The sequence below is a fragment of the Sorex araneus genome, chromosome X, assembly GCF_027595985.1.
Source record: "Sorex araneus isolate mSorAra2 chromosome X, mSorAra2.pri, whole genome shotgun sequence".
In the NCBI taxonomy this organism is placed as follows: domain Eukaryota; kingdom Metazoa; phylum Chordata; class Mammalia; order Eulipotyphla; family Soricidae; genus Sorex; species Sorex araneus.
Genome location: NC_073313.1, coordinates 20,046,905 through 20,070,742, shown reverse-complemented (window position 1 = coordinate 20,070,742; position 23,838 = coordinate 20,046,905). Strand labels below are relative to the sequence as shown.

General features: G+C 43.1%; 1 protein-coding gene across 1 annotated transcript; it reads left to right on the top strand.

Moving 5' to 3' along the window:
* Positions 1 to 2,305: 2,305 nt before the first annotated feature.
* On the top strand, positions 2,306 to 23,611 carry EIF1AX (eukaryotic translation initiation factor 1A X-linked). The gene is made up of 7 exons (XM_055120811.1): positions 2,306 to 2,540; positions 6,494 to 6,577; positions 10,509 to 10,612; positions 13,371 to 13,421; positions 15,486 to 15,567; positions 17,163 to 17,254; positions 19,699 to 23,611. Exons 1-7 carry the CDS (start codon positions 2,525 to 2,527, stop codon positions 19,702 to 19,704), a joined length of 435 nt encoding a protein of 144 aa, XP_054976786.1. The 5' UTR covers positions 2,306 to 2,524; the 3' UTR covers positions 19,705 to 23,611.
* The last annotated feature ends 227 nt before the right edge of the window (positions 23,612 to 23,838 follow it).

Below are 23,838 nucleotides of genomic sequence, written 5' to 3'. Positions count from 1 at the left end.
GCCTTGCACGCGGTCGACCCAGGTTCGATTCCCAGCATCCCATATGATCCCCTGAGCACCGCCAGGAGTGATTCCTGAGTGCATGAGCCAGGAGTAACCCCTGTGCATCGCCGGGTGTGACCCAAAAAGAAAAAAAAAGGTGGATATTCCTGGGCTTCAAAGTCCTTGAGGATTTTATGAAGATTTTCATACATAACTCAGTTGCCAGAGAAGTGCAAGTTTATTGTACAGTTTTCAGTAGAGGGGTCCAGATCCCTCCCCAATGTCCAGGCCTCTCATTTAACCCATGTATGACATCCTATCCCCCAGGCCCGGTCCAGATTCGGATGTCATGATCTTATCCCTGGACCGCCATCTGTCTGCCCACCTCAAGTGCACGATGGCCTGGTCTTGTCCATGCACCAACCTCAATCCTGGATTGTACACGTTCCTGATTTAAAATCTGTAGCTGGAACCCTGAATCCTGTCACCATTGCTGGGGATGACTGCTCTGATCTGTCACTGGGCTTTTCTAGGCCTGTGTGCCAGCAGTTCCCAGCTCCTTTCGCTTCTTCAGTCTCTGGTCATGATCAGGTGCACATGGGTGTGAAGCTCTGCTGCTGTGCTGTCCATCCGGTATAGGTGAGGGGACAGAGAAGTTCCCTGCTTGAGGACCTGCCTTTTATCTCCTATTTCCTCCCACCCACAAAAGACCCATTATCTAATATGACGAGATATGACACCTTTCAGCTCCCTCTTGGAGAGCCCGGCAAGCTACCGAGAGTATCCCGCCCGTACGGCAGACCTGGCAAGCTCCCCGTGGCGTATTCGATATGCCAAAAACAGTAACAAGTCTCACAGTGGAGATATCACTGGTGCCCACTCAAGCAAATCGATGAACAACAGGACAACAGGACGACAGTGCTACAATGCTACCTTTTCAGTGGGCAAAATTGAAGTGACCCATTACATGAAATGTTTGCCTGGCACCCCTCTCCACCAGTTGACTTCCCCTATAAAAGGTCACCTGTTCTATTGGAACTAGGGTCCACCCTATGGACTGGACCCCCTTCCAACTTGATTACTTCTTTATTTTATTTTATTTTATTTTTTTTGCTTTTTGGGTCACACCTGGCAATGCACAGGGGTTACTCCTGGCTTTGCACTCAGGAATTACCCATGGTCATGCTCAGGGGACCATATGGGATGCTGGGATTTGAACCCGGGTCGGCCGCGTGCAAGGCAAACGCCCTACCCGCTGTGCTATCTCTCCAGCCCCTTGATTACTTCTTTAAAGACCCTGTGTTCTCATGCAGTCACATTGTGATGTACTGGGGCTGAAAAGATTCAAATATGAAATGGGGGGTGCTGGAGCGATAGCACCGCCAGGGGTGATTCCTGTGTGCATGAGCCGGGAGTGACCCCTGTGCATCGCCGGGTGTGACCCAAAAAGCAAAAAAAAAAGAAGAAAAGAAATGGAAGGACATGATTCAGTCCATGCCACTTGAGTTATGTCTTTCCCTCTCCTTCCCTTCCTATTTTTGAGTCACTAAGAGTCAGGCACTGGGTTGTGAGTGTTGGTAATAATAGATTCTTTGCTTAGTAGTTTATGGTGAGGCAGGGAAGATGAATATCATAAAGGAAAAGTATTATACAAATATTATGCTTTGGTAAGACATTATAAGAAAGCCTCAGACCCCCAACGTGGCTGCGAGAAAGAAAAGACCGAATTTAAACGATAACGATTGACTACGTTATCGCCCTCATAGGTGGGATAAAAAAAATCGTAAGGAGATAAATGTCCAAAGGCAACAAACACAACTGGCCTTCAGTAGGAAGTTTACCATGTGGGGCGTTGGGGGGGGGGGGATACTGGGACAATGACGAAATGAAATGCACACCCTGGGAACACTTTGGGGGAGGGTGTAGTGCTGGAACGTTTTATACATGAAACCGTAACAACAATATTGTAAATCTCAGCGTCTAGAAAGAAAGTTAAAATTCAAAACCAAACAAAGTTCGCTGCGAGCTGAGTCAAGGAGGATGCAGCGCAGGAGCCTGAGACGCGGGTTCGTTCACCAGCGGCGCACAGCAGCCGGCGTTCCCAACTTCAGATGAATCAGCGCCGGGCTCTGACGCAGAGGCCCCGCCCGCCGCCTCCGCCCGCCCTCCGCCCAGCTCAAGCCCCGCCCCGCGCCGACGCCGGCGAATTGCGAGGAACGCGTCTTCCTTGGCCCCATTCATAGGCCGGTGGCCGGCCACGCCTGCGCCTTCGGGGCAGGGGGCGGGCTAGAGGAAGGGGAAGGCGGGGCAAGGTGACGTAAGCAGCCGCGACGCCATTTCCTCCGGCCGAGCGTGAGTGGAGGCAGGTCTGGGAAGAGCTGGGGCTTCAGACGCTCCCGCGCACGCGAGCTGTCCCTCCGCCGCTGCTGGGTTACGCGTGGTCGCGTGCTTGGTCGCTCGCGCCTCTTGGACAGGCCGCCGTTTCCGCCGTTCCGCGAGTGAAGAGCAGACACGCCGCGAGGCCGCCGCTGCCGCAACCGCCATGCCCAAGAATAAAGGTAACGTCTCGGGGCGCCGGGGGCTGCGGCTCCGCTCGCTTCCCGGCTCGCAGGCTGGGCCTCCCCGATCCTGCCCGCGGCCCGGCCGCACTGACCTTTATTTTCCTCCTGGCCTGGCGGCCACGGCGCCGGGCGATCGCCGCGCCGGGCTCGGGAGCGGAGCTGGGAAGTTCGGGTCCATCGGGGTGGAGCCGACGCCATTTTCGTCGGGCCTCCCTCCCGCGGGCGCCTGTGGGCTTTGGCCGGCTCCCGCGACCCTCCGCCGGGGCATCTTCCTGGACAGCGGCCCAGGCTGCTGCCTCCCCCATCAACGGGGATCCAAACCTCATGCCTTCTTAGGGCCTGTCTGGAGATGCGCCTTCTGGCGGGCTGGGGGGAACCGATCTCTTTTCGGGATTTACCCCCCCCCCCCCAGACCAACCGCCGCACACACGATACTTTGTTTCTTATTTGGCCCAGATTTTTTTTTTTTTTTTTTTGCTTTGGCTCTTCCCATCCGCTCTGTATTGTGGGAGTGGCGACAAAGTTTCCTATCTGTCCCGCAGGGAAACATCCCAGAGTATCAGACTGAAAGATCAATTTCAAGGTCCATTTATTCAGGAAATTTCCAACTGGAAAGCGTAAGACAGGGAACAGCAGAGGAGTCCTAAGGAAATTCTCTCTCTTTTTTTTTTTTATTAATAGACTCTTGGGTGTCTCTTCTCTTTTGGCCAACTTTATAGTTGACCAAATTTATAATTATAAATTATATCTTATTTCACCACTGGAAATTGTGCAGCTAGAAACAGGGAGATGGTTCTGCGGGAGAGGAGCATCTGCTTAACCACAAGTTTCCTTTGAGACCCTAGTCTTCACCTGCGCCTCTGTTCTTTCTTTCTCCTCTTCAGCTTTGCTCCAGGGCTTCTGTCTTCTGCCTACTCTATCCCAAGGGGCATTTGGGTACAGTTTCTTCAGAACACCTGCTCGGAAATAGAACTTGCAGGTCCTTTTTTTGTAACAACGATTTTAGTACTGATCATTCTGGGAAAGACCACGTGGTCGACGTAAGGCTTTAGAAGGCCTAGATTTCTTACAACCTATATTGTCCTTTATTGTTTCTGAGATGATAGCCATTTCTTTAGAAAATAAATCTTATTCTCACCTTCATGTCCACCTATGAGATTCCAGTTCCTTTCCTAGATTTAACTAATCAAGGTCAGTAACACTGGTTTACCCACATTGAAATGCTTGATTAAATAATAGGTGCTCAGTAAGTACTTGTTGCAGTAACTCATCTCCCTGCTTTGGTCTCTTCCCTTGGGTGAATGAGAAGTCTCTCTTGGGTCTCAAGGGGGATAGCATTTGTTCATTAAATCATTTCTAGTTCACCAGCCTCTTAGAAGTTCATTCCATGACCAGGTAACCAAAGAGAGAAGGGGGTGGTCAGGGTATAGTCAATTCTGGTAAGTTGACAAGCGATGAATCATTCATGTTAAATTTGAGGCATACCATAAACAAAGTAATGAACACCTGGGAATTCATTGCTCTAAACTTGAGAATTGGGACACATTTCCAGGAGAAGCTTCTGTGTCCTGTCTATCCTGCCCCCCAGCTCCCCTCCCTAGGCCCCTTCCCCAGATCCCTCTCTCTCTCCCTCCCTCCCACCCTTCCTCCCATTCTAAATTTCGTTTCTGCCACTCCTGTACATGTAAAACCAGTCTGTTGTCTTTCTTAGAGGGACAGTACTTTTCAAGACGCCTACATTTTATGAAATTCTGTTTACTAATAGACAACAGATAGGCGTTTTTCTTTATTGGATAGGCCCGAGCCCTCTAATCTTGATGGTTATACAAGTAAAGGTGTATGTCAGCAACTTTGTGTGTTGAATGAATTGGGCTGATTCTTACCAGCTTCTTTCACCCAGATTCATCCTCAAAAATTGCCAAGTAGATAAGGTCCTTGCCCTGATAGTTTTTTTTTTTTAATTTTTATTGGGGGGAGGGGGAAGATCTGGCATAATAACGACTTGATGCAGAAGCAGCATTTCTTCCCAGGAAGTTAGTTTTGTGTTCGCCAAGAATGCCTCAGATACTCAGCTAAGAACTCTAGTGGGCCGGGCATAATTAAAAGGCAGCTCAGTGGTCGAGAGTACTGCAAGTCAGGAAAAGGACAGCCGGGAAGGGATCGGTAGTGTCATTTACAGTCTGAAAAATAGGGGGATGGGGAGAATTAGAGGCTTCCACTGTTTCGGTTTGGTTTGCAGGGTCACAACCAGTAGTGCTGGGGACCTGCTGCCAGCTCTGCTCCTAGTCCGACTCAGCCATATGTGGTGCAAACCCAGGTCAGCCGCTTGCAAGGCAAGTGCCTTACTCGCTGTTCTACCGCTCAGGCCCCAAATTAGGGGGTTTTATGGATACCTTCAGATAGAAGAATCTTAATCTCCAAAATGGTAGCAGGCGAGGAATATTTGGATCCTTTGTCCTTTCGAGAGGCTGGAACTGAGATCCTGGGAGGGTTGGATGGGGTGTTTCTCCATCTGACTCTGCTCAAGGCTTGCTCCTGGAAATGCTTGGGGGACCATAACTGAAGTCAGCTGCATGCAAGGCAGACGTCTTCACCACACCACCTTTCCCCAGCACTGGAGAGGTTTTTTGTTTGTTTTTGGTTTTGTTTTTTCGGCAGTTGGGGCGTGTGGGCCCACACGTAACAGGGCTTCCTTACTGTTGCTTCACGCTCGGGGATCATTCCTGGTAGGCTGGGGGGACCATAGCAGGTGCTGAGGATCAAACTCGGGTCAGGCGCACATAAGGCCTGTGACCTACCCACTATACAGTCTGGAGAGGTTTTTTGGATAAAAGGGCTGTGTATCTTGCTTTTCCATCGCTCTTCATCTGGTCATAGTTCTCTTGTTTCCACCGCAGGCATTTCTTTTTCCCTTCCTCTTCATAAATAGACTGTAGCTTCTTAAACTGTGGGTTACAACATTCATAACGAATGTGGGGGATCAGAATATTGGTCAACAGTAAACGTGTTCTGGATGAGCAAAGACCAAAAATTAATTGAAAATCAATGGCATAAGGAATCCAAGGTGTTTCTGGCAGTGGCCACATGAGCTGCCTTTCAGCTTGCCAGCCCAGAGGGCCATACTCTGCCTTCTGCGGAAGCATTTTTAGTGGACATTTAGTGAATGGTAAATATATTCTCAGTTCAGATATTGGAAAGTATAAACAACGAGGGTTTTCCCAAATTTCCTTATTGCCAACTCTACATGATTGCTGACTCTTTTGTAGGCATCCTTCAAGAGATTTTATGAATTATAGCAAAATTGGGGGAGGGTTGTTTTGGGGCCACACCCCACAGTGCTGGGGGACCTTGCAGGATCAAACCTGGGGTTCCCGGCATGCTTTGCATGTACTCCACCCCTGATTGCCTTTATTTTTATACCAGTGGTAGCTTTATATCCTTCCTTGCCCTTTATTACTTTTTTTTTATATTGGGGCCACAGCTGGGTGTGCTCAGGACTTACCTCTGACTCTGCACAGGAGTCACTCCCAGCAGTGCTCAGGGGACCATGTGCCCTGCTGGAGATAAAACCAGGGTCAGTGGTGTGCCTCCGATACTGTCTCCCTGGCCCTGGGGCCGCTCTGAGGCTTCACTGCGCAATGTGTTCAGACAAGCAGTTGATTCTCCTGATGAGCCAGTACAGTTGGGTCATTACATGCATGTGTCCTCAGGAAGGGTCTGTATATTTGCACATAATGATGTGCTCTGGGTTTGTGTTTTATGCCGGCAATATCCCAGAAGGCATTTGTGTGTATTTGTTTTTAATATGATTGGAAATTATAAAATGCATGTGACAATGAATTGGTTGAATTTCTTAATTTAAGTGATTGCTTAAAACATGTGTTTCAAGTCTTAGTTTCTTTTCCTACTGCTTTGCAGATAATTAATGTCCTTTTCTTTAAACCCATTAGGTAAAGGTGGTAAAAATAGACGCAGAGGTAAGAATGAGAATGAGTCTGAAAAAAGAGAACTAGTGTTCAAAGAGGATGGACAAGGTACGTTTTTTAGTAAGTTGGGTTTTTTCTGGTAAAACTTTAAAATTTTGGATATTAAATATTTAATCATAAATTCGCAAGTCTGGGGGGAAGTGGCATGTCCTTGTTTGTTTGTTTGTTTGTTTGTTTGTGGGCCACATCTGGTAGCTCAGGGGTTATTTCTGGCAGTGCTTAGGGTAACATGGGGTGTCGGGGATTGAGCCCTGTGCAAGGCAGGCGCCCTACACACTGTACTATCACTCTGTCCCCACTTCTTTTTTTAGCCCTCACAATTTTCCAGAGCCTTTACTTTGAAAGTCATGTCTTGGTCTACTCAGCCTGTACTGGGAAATTTCAGTATTAGTGGTGTTTTTATAAACATACAAGTTTTATTGTCTTTCGTGGGCGTTCATATATAAGAATGAATAGGCTATTAAGTATGAATTAAAATAAGCCTTAAAGGCTGTGGTAGACGATTTCTTTCTCTTTGGGGGCCACAATCAGCAATGCTCAGGGGTTACTCCTGACTCCGTGCTTAGGGGACCATATGCAGTATGAGGGATTGAGCCAGGGGCAGCCATTGAGCAAAGAAAGCGCCTGAACGCCCTGTACTTACATGCCCTGCACTAGTTCTCTGGCCTCTTGTTACTTTGGAAACCTCATGAGAATGAAAGGCGTTGGAAAGGGATCAGCTCTGCTAGGAGTGGCCCCGGAGGAGGGAAGGATATGAGGCACGAGCGGGAGCCATTGCAGACTCAGGAATGTCATAGGTCCTAAGATCTGAGAAAATGCTGGTGTAGCAGAAATTGGCTACAGCTTCAAAAGGGACAAGAGAAATGGACCTGGAGCTACCGGGCTGCTTTGGATTTCTCATTTGTATCATTCTGCTGTAGGTGGCAGCAGAAAGCCTGTCGTCCCAGCATATTCCTGTATTCCCTTAACTCTTCACGGAGTGGCTTCACAATTTTTTTTCTGGGTTTACAATATTTGGGGCCCATACCAGAAAGTGCTCAGGTGTCGCCCCCAGGAATCAGGTAGTGCTGAGGATATAGCCTCCCTCATGCCAAGCATATTTGCAGCTCATTGAGAAATCTACCTCTACAACCCTTCAAGATTTCTTGGACAATAAATGCTTTCTACATAATGTTCCGCAAACAGTGGATGTTTAAGTCTGACAGAGCCTTTATAGGCATGGCCATTAGTATACAGTTTGATTTTGTTGTTGTTGTTGTTGTTGTTGTTTTTTGGGGGGTGGGCGGGGGGGTCTTATTACTCCTGGAGGTGCTCAGGGAACCACATGGAATACCAGGGAATTGAACCTAGGTTGGCCGCATGCAAGGTAAATGCCCTACCTGCTCTACTATTGCTCTGCCCCCTATAGTTTGATTAAAAAGAAAACAGCATTTGATCATTTTAAAACAGTTTAGATTTATGGCTGTAACCATGTCGCCAGACACTGCACCAGGCTGTTTCACTAGGGACTCCCTGGAGGGGGGCAGGTGAGACCCCTCCCCGCCCCAAAGGACCCACCCTCAGCAGCCGACAACCTCTAGAACCCAGCTGCCGTGATGCTCACAGCCGCTCTCATGCTGGGACAGAGCCTCACACATGAGTGAATCTATTCCTCGGGCGCACTGTACTCCAAACCATACGCCCTACCCATACTCCAGGATTACGGCAGCACATTTGATAGGGTTCAAAGTAGGAGGCAACCAATCTTAGAGGGGAAATACACTTTTTTTTTTTATTACCTTTTTACAGATATGTATATAAAAACCACACAAGGCTCAGCCTAGTGATCTTTTACGGTCTTGTGGTCTTATGGTCTACGGCTTAATGGTCCCTGAGTGAAATACAATAATCTTTACACTCTTTCCTCTAAGGATACTTTTTTGTAGCATTTTCAGCAGTTTTTCATAACAGACAATACAAAATACATTATTTCAGTGCTGCTTCGGAGCAGGGATGGAAACACCCAAAATATGGTGGTAGGAAGGTGTAGTGGTGGTGGGATTGGTGTTTGAATATTAAATGTAATCAAATATTGTGAACTACTTTATAAAATTTTAAATGCTAAAAATATTTATGGCTGAAGCAATAGTACAGCAGTTAGGGTGCTTATGGCCAACCGGGTTCAATCCCTGACATCCCATATGGGACCCGGAGCACCACCAGGAGTAATTCCAAAGCACAGCCGTGAGTAACCCCTGAGCTTTGCTGGGTATGGCCCAAACAAGAAAACAAAACAAAAAATTTATATGTAACATACAGTAGTTTCCGATAGTTTGCCATTTATTTGGGGGAGAGAGGGTTGGGCCATTCACAGCTATGCTTAGGGATCACTCCTACTGAGTTTGGACGACATGGGATGCCAAGGATAGAATCCAGGCTGGCTGTATGCAAGGTGTCTTACCTGTTGTACTATAGTTCCAGCCCTAGTTTTGGGGGGGGGTTTTGGATTTTGTTTGTTTGTTTTTGGCTTTTTGGGTCATAGCCGATGATGCTTGGGGGTTACTCCTGTCTCTGCACTCAGGGATCATTCCTAGCAGTGCTCAGGGGACCATATAGGATGCCAGAGATCAAACCTGAGTCGGCCACATACAAGACAAAGGCCTTACCCTCTGTACTATCACTCTGACTCCTCCAGCCCCAGTTTGTGAGTACTTTCAAACCTCAGGACCCGAGATAGAGCTTAGCGGAGAGTGCATGCTTATATGAATAAGGCTCTGGGTTCACTTCCTGTAAAATCAGTATGCTTTCAGAAAAGTTATAGCCTTAGTATAATGGAATTCAAACCCTTCATCTTGTCTGTGTCTTCTTGGGTCATTAAAAGTAGTGGACATCAGGAGACTTACTGCATCATTTCTCATAGCAAGTATATTCTCTTCTAACTAAATTACAATCAAATAATTGACAAATATAATTATTATTTGTGTATGCAAGTGTAGTCCATAATTAAAATTTTTCTTTGTGTCCCAATAATTTCCAGCACTTTTGGGGGGTCGAGGGGCATTCACACCGCAGCTCAGTACTGATGTCTAGCTCTGCACTCAACCATACAGGGTGGCGGGGATTGAACCCTGGTAAGCCACATGCAGGACAAGAGTCCTACCTTCTGTATTACCCCACCAGCCCCAATTTCCAGCATTTTATTGAGGGAGGTGTATGTTGGGTTTGGGGCTACACCCAGCTGTGCTCAGGGCTTATTCCTGTCTGAACCTAGGGACCAACTCCGGGCAGGGTTCAGGAGACCATTGCGGGAAGGCAGGGATCAAACCCCATATACAAGGCAAGCATTCTTCCCAGTGTATTATGGCTACAGCCTCAATTTCCAGCACATGTAACAACTCATTTAGTTTATGTTTTTCTAAAACTTGATTTTCTTTTTTTATGCTTATGATCTTAAGAGTTGTTCAAGTGGCAGTGAAACTGGGCAACCGTTTTTGGAAAGATTCTGATTTAAACTTTAGCATTTTGCCTAAGAACATTTTTCTAGCTTTACAAAAGCCTTAGTATAATCGCTAAGATAATTTAACAGGGTCTTCTTTAACTTTTAAGGTACTTCATTTGCCAGCTCTACCAAAATTTGGATTCAGAATATTCTCTAAAGGGTCTGAGGGAAAGGAGATCCAAAATTGGACGAGGAGTGAATGGTGGAAGATTGATTAGAAACCATGTACGTTTAGGGAGAGGACATCTTAATCTCAAAGTAGAGCATATACTCATGAAGAGACAGTAGTGACTCAACTCAAAATTGGTAGGAAATTTATTAGCATTTGTGATTACTTGGAATTAGGGTCTCTCTGCTGTTAGCTGGGTAAGTATCACTCTCATTGATTATATTGCCTATATTATCCCCAATCAATATTACTATGTACTAAGTTTTCTTTGGACTTTAGTTTGCTTTTATCAGAGATTGAATATCCGGTACCCTTTTCTCTCCTTCCTCCAGAGTATGCTCAAGTAATCAAAATGTTGGGAAATGGACGACTAGAGGCCATGTGTTTTGATGGCGTAAAGAGGTTATGCCATATCAGAGGGAAACTGAGGAAAAAGGTAGGTGTGAAGATTGCTTTTACTAAATAAAAAATTAGACTTAAAGTGAGGGCAAGTGGCTCTAAGAACCTCAATTTTGTAAATTCCTAAAAGGTCAATAGAACAGTGGTTTCACCTTTAAGATGTTGTAAAACAGTAGTCTCATCCAGATTCTATTTCAAGACATTTACATCACCTGTGTTAAACTTCTGTCACAAATGTCTAGCTTGAACCTAATTATGGTGAAACAATGAAAAAATTAAAGTTGAGGGCTGGAGTGATAGTACGGTGGATAGGGCATTTGCTTTGCATGCAGCCAACCCGGATTCGATCCCCAGGATCTCGTGTGGTTCCCAGAGCACCGCCAGGAGTAATTCTTGAGTGCGGAGCCAGCAGTAACCCCTGTGCATCTCAGGGCATGACCTAAAACAGCAAAAAAAAAAAAATTTTTAATTAAAAAATCAAAGTTGAGGGTATCTGTGAAGCAAATGACTGTCTTGGTTCCTAATGAAATGTTAATTCCAAATTCCAGGAGTATAATAGTGTCAGATCAAAAAGACAGATGCGCTGCTGAGTACAGTAGCCAGGATATGCGAGCAGCCCAGTTTCCAACAACAGGTGAAGGGATAAAGGTGTGTATGTACACAGTGGAATACTACACAGTTGTAAGAAGATGAAACCAGGGCCAGAGCAATAGCACATCGGGTAGGCTGTTTGCCTTGTATGCGGCAAACCCAGATTTGATCCCCGGCATCCCACATGGTTCCCCCAGCACCGGCAGGAGTAATTCCTGAGTGCAGAGCCAGGAGTAACCCCTGAGCTTCGTTGGATGTGACCCAGAAAGAAAGGGGGAAAAAAAGAAAAGATGAAATTTTGCAGTTTATGTGACTTGGAGGGAACTCTATGTTCAGTAAAAATAGAGGCAAAAGAACAAACACCAGGTGATGATCACTCATCATCTGTGATATATAAACAAAATAAGGGAATAAATAAGTGGGGAATGAAGTCAAGCCCTTGGCCTTTGTACAACAGTTTATGAAATAGGGAAAGAATAGACTCTGGAGTGTGCAGAGAATGGTGGAGAAATGATGTTTCACCAGTATTATTCATCAGTGCCATGAGAATTAACAGTGCTCTATCCTTGTTACAATAGGAGCCGGGGTGATAGCACAGTGGAGAGGGCATTTGCCTTGCACACAGACAAACTGGGTTCGATCCCCAGCATCCCATATGGTACCATGAGCATTGCTATTTAGTAATTCCTGAGTGCAGAGCCAGGAGTAACCCTTGAGGGCCAGGTGTGACCCAAAATGCAAAAAAAAAAAAAAAAAAAATTTTAAAGCATGTTACTATATATATATGTATATATATTTTTTAATTGGTGTGAGGAAAAGAGGAAGATTGGGACTATTCCAGTTTAAAGGGTGTTAATACTAATGGATACGTGCCATAGATTGCCCTTGTTTGGATTCTGCTAAGAGGGTGGAGAAAGTAACTAAAAAAAGGCACTAGAAACATTTAAAATAATGATTATTGATTAGTTTCCTGAATTGTGGTCATCAATGGAAGTCATGAATGTGGTCATGAATGAGAAGTAATGAATAATTTTTCATCACATTAGGTATGTGGGTGGATTTCTTATTAAATTGTATTTCCCTTCAGCTCGGATTTTTATGACTTGTTTTGTTTTATTTGGGAGGGTGGGCAACACCCAGCAGTGCTCAGGGCTTTGTCCTGGCTCTGGGCTCGGGAATCACTCCTGGTGCTACTCGGGGCACCTTATATGGTGCTGGGGATCAAACCCAAGTTGGCTGTGTGCAAGGCAAGTGCCTTACCTGTATACTATACTCTCCGGCCCAGTGACTTGTTTCATTTTGTTAATTTGCCTTGTCGACCGCGTTAGTGTATGCCACTGGTTGGATTGGTGGTTGTGAGAAAGGGAAATCAGTCCATGGAACTTATTTTCTGTTCTCATACATAATAGATGGGTTAACAAGACATTTGGAGTATATCACAATTAAAAGTTAATTCCTGGAGCCCAGGAATAGCTCAGTAGTTTAGTACCTGCTTTAGAGGTATTAAAGCCAAGGGGTCGGTTCCCAGCCAAGTGTGATCTCCTGGCAAAACAAAGTGCATGGATCCTTGGTTACCACCACCACAAAGCCAAGAGGGGAAATGGTTTCCTGTGGTGTTTCTTTGTTAGTTTGTTTTGTTTTGTTTAATCACTGTGAGATACGCAGTGCCACAGTTGTTCATGACCGAGTTTCAGTCATGCAGTGTTCCAACACTCAGCCCTTCACCAGTGTACATTTCCCCATTTCTTGCCACCAATGTCCCCAGTTTCCCTTCCACCTATTCCCCTACAGCGTACCACTATGGCAGATATTCCCCTCTCTCCGTCCCCCTTTAGTGTCAGGTAATCAAAACAAGATTTACTTTCCTTGATTTACTGTGTTAAAGAAAAATTGAAATAGGCTTGGTAGATTGCTCTAGGATTCCCCCCTTATTTCTGAGTATAAGTACTTTGCCAATGATTAGCAAATAGTATGTATATCTCATGAGGAGATTAACTCAGTTTTGCTCTTGGTTCTTTGTTTTGTTTTTTTAATTTTTTATTAGTGAATCATGGTGAGGTACAGTTACAAACTTAATGAACTTTCGTGTTTGCATTTCAGTCATACAGTGATCATTTACTCGTTCTCCACCAGTGCCCATTCTCCTCCACCAATGGTTCTTTGTTTTTATTTTAAATATAACAGTGGTGAGTTTTCTTTTATAGGTTTGGATAAATACATCAGACATTATATTGGTCGGCTTACGAGACTACCAGGTAAAATCAAAATTTTTATTGTTCATTTCCTTGAATTTAATTAGCTATTAATGTTTAAAACAAATCAGTCCCATATTTGATCACGAGTATATATTTGAGCACAATATAGCTGCTCATCACTGTGTCAGATGTTTCTTCAGGGCTAGTATGTCTCTGGTGGACTTTGTACTAAGTACCCTGGGGGTTATCCTTCCCAAGAATCAGTATGTGGCATCCACATTTTCACTGTAGAAGAAATAGAGGCAGTATGAATTTTTCACGCCATATGCTGTGGTTTGGGGATGAATGATATTATACAGTAGCGGGTGTCCTTAGTTGGTAAAATAAAAATGCAGTCTTCCATCAGACCTCCCTAGTTTGTGTAGTTTCATTTGTGTTTCTTCGGGAGGGGGTGGGTGGGTGAGGAGGCACCAGGGAATGGTGGTTTGGGCCGCACAGCGGTGCACGGGAGTGAGCCCTGGTGGTGCTTGGGGGATCATGTGTATTGCCGGGGCTCTAATAAGGATCTGCTTCGTGCACCACAGGCACCTTATTTCCTTTAGTATCTCAACAGCCCTTTTATGTCTTGAAATCAAAATTTGGAAACCAGTCATGAAGATGACCTGGCCCCTATCCAAAATGCTTACAGACTTGTAGTGGAGCGTATAGGACAGGCACACAAAATACGGCATGTAAGTATGTGCTCTGAGTTTCCATGAGCACTTTGGAAAGAAGGTCTGTGAAGTCCATTTGGTTGCCACCTATTAGAATGCAGCACCATGTGTATAATTCACATTGTGAGTAATAATACTTCTATTTTATTTGTAACTTTTAGTATAAAGAATACTTGAAGTATAAAAAAGTAAAAAGTTAAATAAGTGGTTGTCAACCATGGGTACTTTTATCCTCCACAAGACAAGTGTCCGGGAGGGAGGGAAAGTGTCTCCAGCCAAAGAAAGTAGCAGCTCTGCTGAGGCTGAGAAAGTCACACTCTTTCGATGTCCATTTTCTTCTTTGAAGGCAGAGGTAACTTTCTGATTAAGAGATAAGAAAGCAAGGTTCTGCCAGGTATAACCGAGTGTGAAATGACTGCCAGAACCAGCTTCCGAGTCTGATCTCCCATCATCCTTTTATGCCTGTGCCACTTACAGGCTGGTCCAGAGACTGATCTTTTTCCATGCCTCTCTTGTGCATCTCTTTCAGGTCCAAAAAACTTTGCTGATAAAGTAATCAGCTTTAATTCTTTTAACACAGATTTCCTCTCCCCCCCCCCCCCCCCATGGCCTTAGTGTGAACAGTCCGAATTTTCTTTGTTTTTTTTTTTTTTTTTTAATTTTTACAGACTTACAAACTCTCGTGATTACGTTTCAGTCATACAATGTTTGAGTACCCATCCCTCCACCAGTGCCTGTGATCCACCACCAGTGCCCCTAGTATCCCTCCTGCCACCCCCACCCCTTGCCTCTGTGGCAGACACATTCCCTCTTACTCTCCTGGGTGTTATGGTTTGCAATACAACAGTTCTAATTTTCAATGAGAATCACCCAGTCTTTCTTAAATGCAAATTTGTGAGTTATTCATTATCTTTAGAAGGTGTACAGTTCCCACAGAGCTTTTAAATAATTCATAACTGTAAAAGCTACTGATAGGTGGAAAGATACCTTAATTTTCTTAGGTCATGATACGAGTCTCAGTTTTCAATTGAAGTATTCACTATTCTATAAAGTCTATCTCCAGGTAGCTTTTGCATTTAAAGGCATTTAATAATGGGTAACAGTAAGTAAAAGATAGCATCTGGCATCAGAGAGATAATATAGGCCTTAAGGTGCTTACCTTGCATGCAGCTCACCCCTGTTAGATCCCCAGCTCCACATGGTTCCCCTGAGCACTGCAGGAGTTGCCCCCAAGCATTGCTGGGTATGAGTCAAATTGAGCCCCCTTTGCCCCAGAGAATTGCTTATTTCCTTCTTCATGTGAAGTCTGCAAATATTCTTCCTAAACTTCTTATTGCTCACGATGCATGCATGCAAGCTTCTTCACATTTTGTTAAAGCTAAGGATGCTTAAAATATTTGTCTCTTTTAAGGATAATAAAGCGGATGTCATTTTAAAATACAATGCAGATGAAGCCAGAAGCCTGAAAGCATATGGCGAACTTCCAGAACATGGTAATGGCTCATTATATCAATCCATCATGTTGCTAATGACTATTTGTACTTAGGTAAACAAATTATTGTAGAATTGTGCGAGTTTGACATACTTTTATGTGCATATGATTCATTTTAAGTATAATAGCCACAGTTTCTCTTCTGTTTTAGTTATTGCAATCCGAAATAATACTTCAAAAGTACTCGAAAAAGATGATTACGGGGCTGGAGTGATAGCACAGTGGGTAGGGTGGGTGTTTGCCTTGCACGCGGCCGACCCGGGATCGATTCCCAGCATCCCGTATGGTCCCCTGAGCACCGCCAGGAGCAATTCCTGAGTGCAGAGCCAGGAGGAACCCCTGTGCATCGCTGAGTGTGACCCAAAAAGGCAAAGAAAAAATGATTATGATTATTATCTCATAAATATCACATAACTTTTATTACAGTACGTTGTTATAATTGTTATTCTAATTTGTAAGTTAAACTTTATTGTAAGGACATATATATACACACACATATATATATAATAGAAAATATCGGATTTATTGGTATCCACTTTTTCAGGCATCCACTGGGGGTCCTGGAATGTATCCCAGGTAGAGAAGGTGGGACTATTGTTTGCCTGCCTGTGCTTCGTAATACTTGATAATCTCAAAAAAGAAGTAATTGGTGGGGCAGGGGCCAGAAAGATAGCACGGTGGGCTGGGAGTGATCCCTGGTCCCTGAGCACTTTGTGCATGGCCCAAAAATCAAGTGAGTAATTAAGGGTTCTGTTCCAGGTAAACTTTTGGTAAGAACATATACTCTGCCCCGCAGTTTTGGATAGCACTAAAGGAATGATTTTAGGTACTGCTACAGATTTATTTTGGAAAGACGGTTTTTATTGCTTTTTTTCCTTTTTTTTTTTTCTTTTTTTGGGGGCACACTTAGTGCTGCTCAGGGGCTACTCCCAGCAGTGGTGCCAAGGTGTGAATCTGGGCCTTCTGCATGCAGTGAGCTCGCTCTGCGTCTCTATTTCAGGATCGTAGTAGCCAGTGGCCTGTAGGGGGTTGGGTTTTTTTGTTTTGTTTTGTTTTTAAGCAGGACCTTGTCTGTCAGTCCCCACACAAATAACAAAAGTCAACAGAATATATAAAATAAGATAAAGTCTCTCATAATCTTGAAGGGGAAGTGTATGTCTATTTGGCTGTGTTGTAAAACACCAATTTTATTTAACCGCGAACATCTGCTGAAATTATTTGACTAGACATTTTGTCTGTCTAGGAAATGCTAAAATGTCTGGGAGTAGGACTAGCCCTTTCTGGTTTATTTTCATTGCTTGGGGATAAGCATAAGTTGATTAAATCTTTCTGATTAATGAGTTGATCTGATTAATCATGGTTAGCATGTGCCAAAATTATACACAGTAATAAGGTCAGAATTAGTATAATTAGTCTACCTTACTTAAACTGTCTTTGAAGTAAAAGAAAAAGGTAACGCATACTTTGGATTTTGACTTAACCAGTTTGTAGAAAAGCGTGCTATATGAAGAAGTTTGAAGAATCTTTCTGATAGTGGAACTTAAATAACGTCTTGGCCGTTATATTTTATCAGTATATTTGTTGCTGTTTCTTTAGCTAAAATCAATGAAACTGATACCTTTGGTCCTGGAGATGATGATGAAATTCAGTTTGATGACATTGGGGATGATGATGAAGACATTGATGATGTAAGTAGATGCAACTTAAGGGTTTTTCAGTTTTCATTGTTGACTTGTTTCCTGAGAAATGAATTTTTTCATTTCAAGAAATCCCTGAGTTTAAAAAAAAATAATTAAAACTTTATTGTTTAGAAGACAAATGGTCAAACTTCAAATTGAACCTTTCTTCCTGAGAAGAGTAGTATTTGCTTTAGCGATATGAATTGTAAACATTTCAAGTAAATCCTAATTTAGTGGGCCCAGGATATGTGTGACTCAGTATATAGCATGCCATGCACACACTTGGCTCTGAGTTCACTCCCTAGCCAACTCCTGGCCCTGGCAACCCCAGCACCACTAGGTCAGGAAGTCACCAGGCCCATGCCACTGTGCCAGGCATTACCAACACTGCTTGGAAATACCCTTCCCAGGACAATTAAATCATAGCTTCTTTCTGAGCGTCAAAAAGATAGATAACTGCTGGGGCTAGAGCGATAGCACAGCGGGTAGGGCATTTGCCTTGCACGCGGCCGACCCAGGTTCGATCCCCGCATCCCATATGGTCCCCCAAGCACTGCCAGGAGTAATTACTGAGTGCAAAGCCAGGAGTAACCCCTGAGCATCGCTGGGTGTGACCCAAAAAGCAAAAAAAAAAAAAAGAAGAAGATAGATAACTGCTGACGGGTAATCTGGGGGTTTTGTGGTGCCACAGTCCTGTGGATACATTGGTACACTGCACGCTGGTTCACTCAGTGGCATCGTCCATGCCTTTCATATACAGAGCCCTAAGTTAAGACCTTGTTAAAAATCAGGGTCTTTTGGGGCCGGAGCAATAGTACAGCGGTAGGATGTTGGCCTTGCATGCAGCTGACACAGGTTCAATCCCCCACATCCCACATGGTCCTCCAAGCCCTTCCAGAAATGATCTGAGTGCTGAGTAAGTCCTGAGCACCACCAGATGTGACCAAAAAATAAGTAAATAAATAAAATCAAGGTCTTTAGGGCCCTTGTGATACTACATCAGTAAAAGCACTTGCCTTACTTGTAGCTGACCTGCATTCAATCCACTTCAACCCATATGGTCCACATAGCCCATCAGAAGTGATCCCTGGGGCTGGAGCAATAGCACAGCGGGTAGGGCATTTGCCTTGCACACGGCCGACCTGGATTCAATTCCCAGCATCCCTGAGCACCGCGAGGGGTAATTCCTGAGTGCAGAGTCAGGAGTAACTCCTGAGCTCTGCAATGTGTAACCACAGAATAAGAAATTACTGTGTTGGAGGTTTAGTCAGCAGGCTCCCTTGCACGCATCTGACTCAACTTTTACACCCAGCAACACAAAGGGTCCTCTGAGCACAGAGCCAGGAGGAGATCCTAAGCAAAGCTGGGTGTGGCCATTCCCCAAAAAATGTAGACCAAAAGGGGGGAACAAAGGAAAACCTAACCAGACATCAGCAGAAGGAGGCAGGGTGGGCTGGGGGCAGAGAAGAGAGAGCTCAGCAGGTTTGCGAGAGGTCTAGGTTCGACCTTGGCACTACTTGGTTTCTCTTTCCCTCACCCCCCACCCCCCCGGATGCAGGGAAACAATCCTGAGCACTGCTGGGTGTGCCTCCCCCACCCCCAATAAAGAAAAGAAAAACAGAAGAATCTTAACCAGAGAGCAGGGCTGTCATATGAAGTCATATATACCCATAGATTGAGGGTTTAAATAGAATTAATGGGGGAGTTTGGTTTTGGTTTGGATTTTTTGTTCGTTTGGGGGCCCACCCTGCAGTGCTCTGGAGTTACTCCGGGCTCTGCAATCACTCCTTGTGGGCTTAGGACACTGCAATATGGAACAACCAGGATGGAACCCAGGTCTGCTGCACGTATGGCGAGTACCCTACCTGCTGTACTCTCAGGCTCAGGGGGAAACTAAATTTGGAGCCATGGTGGTACTGCATTTAGGTAGGGCATTTGCCTTGCACATGGCCGACCAGGTTGCATCCCCAGCACCCCATAAGTTTCCCCCAAGCCCACCAGGAGTAAGCCCTAAGTGCCACTGGGTATGGCCCAAAAATACAAAATCGGTGCCAGTCCTTCAGAGCTGCCCATCACCTGTCAGACTGGCAGGAAAAGAGATGCTAAGAAACTTGAATTAGGGGCCGGAGAGATAACAGTATATAGGGCGTTTGCCTTGCACATGGCCAACCTGGGTTCAGTTCCCAGCATCCCATGTGGTCCCCTGAGCACTGCCAGAGTAATTCCTGAGTGCAGAGCCAGGAGTAATCCCTGTGCATCTCCGGGTGTGACCCCCCCCCCCCCCAAAAAAAAAGGAAAAGAAACTTGAATTTTCTTGAATATTTTGCAAGGGTTTTTAGATTGTTAAGATTTACTGGTAGTAAACCAGAATGGAGGGGCGGGGGGTATGTTTGGTACGTGCTGGAACATAAGAGTTGTGTTTTCATTTGATCCCATTTATTTTTCTCTTCCAGATCTAAACTGAACTCAACATAGTACATTCCAACTCTTTTGAGGACTGTTTAACAATTTGGCTTTTGGTTGTGACCTGTTAGAAAAGATTCAAGTTTTATTAGTTTGATTCCAATTTGGTCAAGCAGACTGGTTAGTTTGTAAGGTATTTGTGTTTCTTTCAAAGTTGATAGTGCTAAATTCTATTAATGAAATGTTAAACCCACTTTGTTCTTTTAATGTAAACTCACTTTGAACCTTATGGGTAAAAGACCACATGTACTATTTGAAAAAGATTCTTTTAAAAAATGTATTACTGCCTTTCCAACTTTGGCCACTTATATTAAGTAAATGGATGTATTGAATAAACCGTTTTCCCAATGCTCGTGATGGATTATGATGAAATCCTAGTTTGAATTAGCCTGTTACTTTCTGTGTATTATAATGATTAAAGTTTCCTTTAGATCTTGATTTTAAGAGTCAGAAGTCAACATTTGATGTAAAACAACGATTAGGTCTCTTTTTCATAATTAAGTAGCATGTGACTATTTTTATACTAATTTTGATATCATTCTTTTCATGGCCTTATTTTTCACTATAAAATGACTGGAAAGCATTATCAAAATGCAGATTTTAGAACTTGGGTTTTAATAAGCAGTTTTGAATTTATAAGGCTGGTAGTTGCAGGAGTGGGACACCAGGGGGCACTCTTATCATTGGAAATAATTGATCGATTTTTATTTACAGTTTTCATAGGAAATTTCCCCAACATTTAAAAAAACATTTGATCATGTGCATGTATGTAGGATATTTTTACAGAACAAAAAGATTCTTAAAAGTGTCATTTTCATAAGTCATACATGTAAGCTACAGGGTTTTTTTGTTTGTTTTGGGTGGGTTTTTTTTTTTTTTTTTGAATCATCATGAGATAACAGTTAAAAAGCTTTTATGTTTGAGTTTCAGTCATAACAATGATCGAACACCCATCCCTCCACCAGTGCACAGTTTCCACCATCAGTGTCCGCGGTATCTCCCCCATCCCACCCCCCACTCTGCCTCTGTGGCAGACAATTTCCCCCATTCTCTCTACTTTGGGGCATTATGGTTTGCAATACAGATACCGGGAGACCATCGAGTTTGGTCCTTTATCTACTTTCAGCACACATCTCCCATCCCAAATGATCCCTTCAACCACCATTGACTTAGTGATCGCTTCTCTGTTCCAGCTGCCTTCTCCACCAGCTCATAAGGCAGACTACTAACTGTGGAGCAATATTCCTGTCCCTCTCTCTACTGTCCTTGGGTGTCAGTCTCATGTTATTTTATATTCCACTAATGAGTGCAGTCATTCTATGTCTGTTCCTCTCTTTCTGACACATTTCACTTGTAAGCTACAACTTTGAGTGGTTTATAAACAGTGAAATCTTATATAAATGAAAATTAAATTTCCTAACAACTTGTACAAATTAAGCCTTTTCCTCAAACTATCCATAAGTTTGGGAAAGAGGTGGGACTGATGACTTAATTATAAGACGACTGAATGAGCTATATTTAAGAAACAATAAAGACAACGTGATGCTGGAGAACATATTATACCCTTAAGTTGTGTGCTAGGATGTACTTTGTACAGATTTTCTTTCCTCTGTGTTTTTTATTCAGAATTTAGATTCACACTTTTTTTTAATCAGTTTTAGCAAGATGAAATTTAAGGGCTTAGACTAGTTAGATAGTACTAGTCACATTAAAATCACACAAAACTGTAAGTGGAGAGGCACATTATATAACTTGTGGAGCTTCCATTCTGTTCATCTGCAAAGAACTTTTCAGTAATGAAAAGTAATGCAAAGGGGAATACACCTTGTGACTTCAGACAACAAGCAAATCTTTTTTGATCTAAGTATAACTTCCTTAAGTGTGCAAACTAAAATCAAACCCTAAGATACTAGGAAATATGCGTATATAATTGCAGTTCATGTTTTTTTTTATTTTATGGAGTTCATGAACACACAGTTGAGAATGCACCCAAGACACATGGGCTTGTGATGCTTCTAAGAAACCAGCCTTGAAGGATTGACTATTAGTGATTGTTTTCATCAGTTATCTAAAACTCCGAGGCTTCTGTACTTTAAAGTGTTCTACTAAATTTACAGTGTATTTGGAACCTTCGTTTTACTATACCAAGAACATTATTACTCTGCATCTACAGATGGTTCATAATAAGAATAATAAAACTCAAACATGAGGTTTTCTGCTTCTCTAAAAAAACATGGTTTGTCTAAAGATCCTTTTAGAATTTCAACCATAGCCCAAATTCATTTTCTTGCCACTGTTATTTTTATTTGTTATATAGTAACAGCCCGTTGCAGTACTATTGTATCCTAGAAAATCTCAAATCATAAAGATTCAAATAGTTGCAGTGAAATTGTAGATCATATTAATATTACTTGGAGGGTTTTATTAACATTGCTTTAATGTGGAAAAGGAATAGTTTCATTAACTTGGTTGTATTTCAAATGAGATTGTGGTCCTTGAGAAATTTTTATTTGGGGGACTTTTGGATTATTGAGTATAAAATGTATTATAAAGGTAATTTTAAGAGCATATAAAAAGACTTGCCAAGATTTTGTTGTCTGTTGAACCTTGACTATCCAGCCTCTAAAGAAACCACCTCTTAGGTGCCTGTAAGCAATGCATGATGAAAATTCTTGTATTTTATTACGGAATTGCCATCGGTTTACTCTATATACCTATTGAGTCATGGCTATAAGTAGAGTTGCTTCCAAAACTACTTGTGACTTGTAGTTTAACTTAATCTCATCTGTATTGTGTAAATACTAAATTATAGGATGTTAACATCTTTAATAGATATGAACTGTCAGCAATGGCAGCAATTGATTAATTAATGAAATAGGTAAAAGCATGTTCAAATAAGATGTCTAGTTGAATTTATACTTTATTTGTATTGTGTACAGATTTAACAACAACCAGTGTTAACTGTGATTTGACAGTTAAAGATCAAAATAGAAGTGAGGTCTTAGGGTGTCCTCACTCAAAGACTAAAATGATTTGAATTGATGTCAGATGTTTACATCTTTGACCTGCTTAGTCAGGGAAATTTTCTTTTATACATTTGAACTTATTTTAATGTGCCATTCTTTTTATTTACCTTCAACTACCATCCTTTAATCCTTGCTCCATCCCCCTATCCAAAAGTAAAAAGTATCTGAATTAGGTCATAACTATAAATGTGAGCGGACTTTAGACTCTCATCGAGTAAAGTGAGAAATTTGGGACGTACATAGGATTATGTATATTCTCTTTTCCCCCGGCTTCCAGGTACTGAGAGAAGCAGTGTGATCATGGAGGGTGAGAAGTGTAGTCCCTGGAGACAGATGGTCTGTGCCCCTGTCGCACTGTGCCTTTCACTGCCAGGCACAGGCCCCTTCTGCTTGGCTGAGCTTTAGGCAGCTCATCTGTCGGGGCGGGTGGGGGGAACAGTACCTGCAGAGTGGTTGGCCCGTCGTCTCTGTGTTTATCATGGAATGAGGGAAGAACAGTGTCTGCCGCTTTTCACTAGATTCCAGGGACTGTGAAATTGAATGTGCATGTCTTACGTCTCTTTACTTTTTCTCTTTCTTGCAGTCTTCGGTTCCTATAATAAAAGAAATGTGTGAAATATATTTTTTGTATGTTCATCTCAACACAAGATTTAGAATAACTACCGCCACCCTCACTTAAATCAGAATAAGATTTAATCAAGACTCTCAGTTGCTTGAGGATGTTAAGTCTGTAATGAGTCCTATTACATGCTTTAATTGTAGATTCATGGCAGTATTGAGTGAAAATGGAGGTTTGTTTTCTTCCTCATCTTTTGGAATGATGTAAAGAAATCTCATGCAAACTCACAATTAGTCAATAAAATATGAAATAGCCTTACAGTGTATATAATTGCTTATTTTCAAACTTGACGGCATTTCTTACTGTTAAAACTTTCATTCATGGTTCTATTTTTCAAGGTTCTGATAGATGAGAATAAGGTACATATGTGCTATGTACATTATTCCTTATTTTTTTTTGTGGTTTGGGTTTGATAGGAATGAATCCATTCCAGCAGACTCCAGGTACAGGTTTTCGTTTTCTTTTTTTTTTTGCTTTTTGGGTCA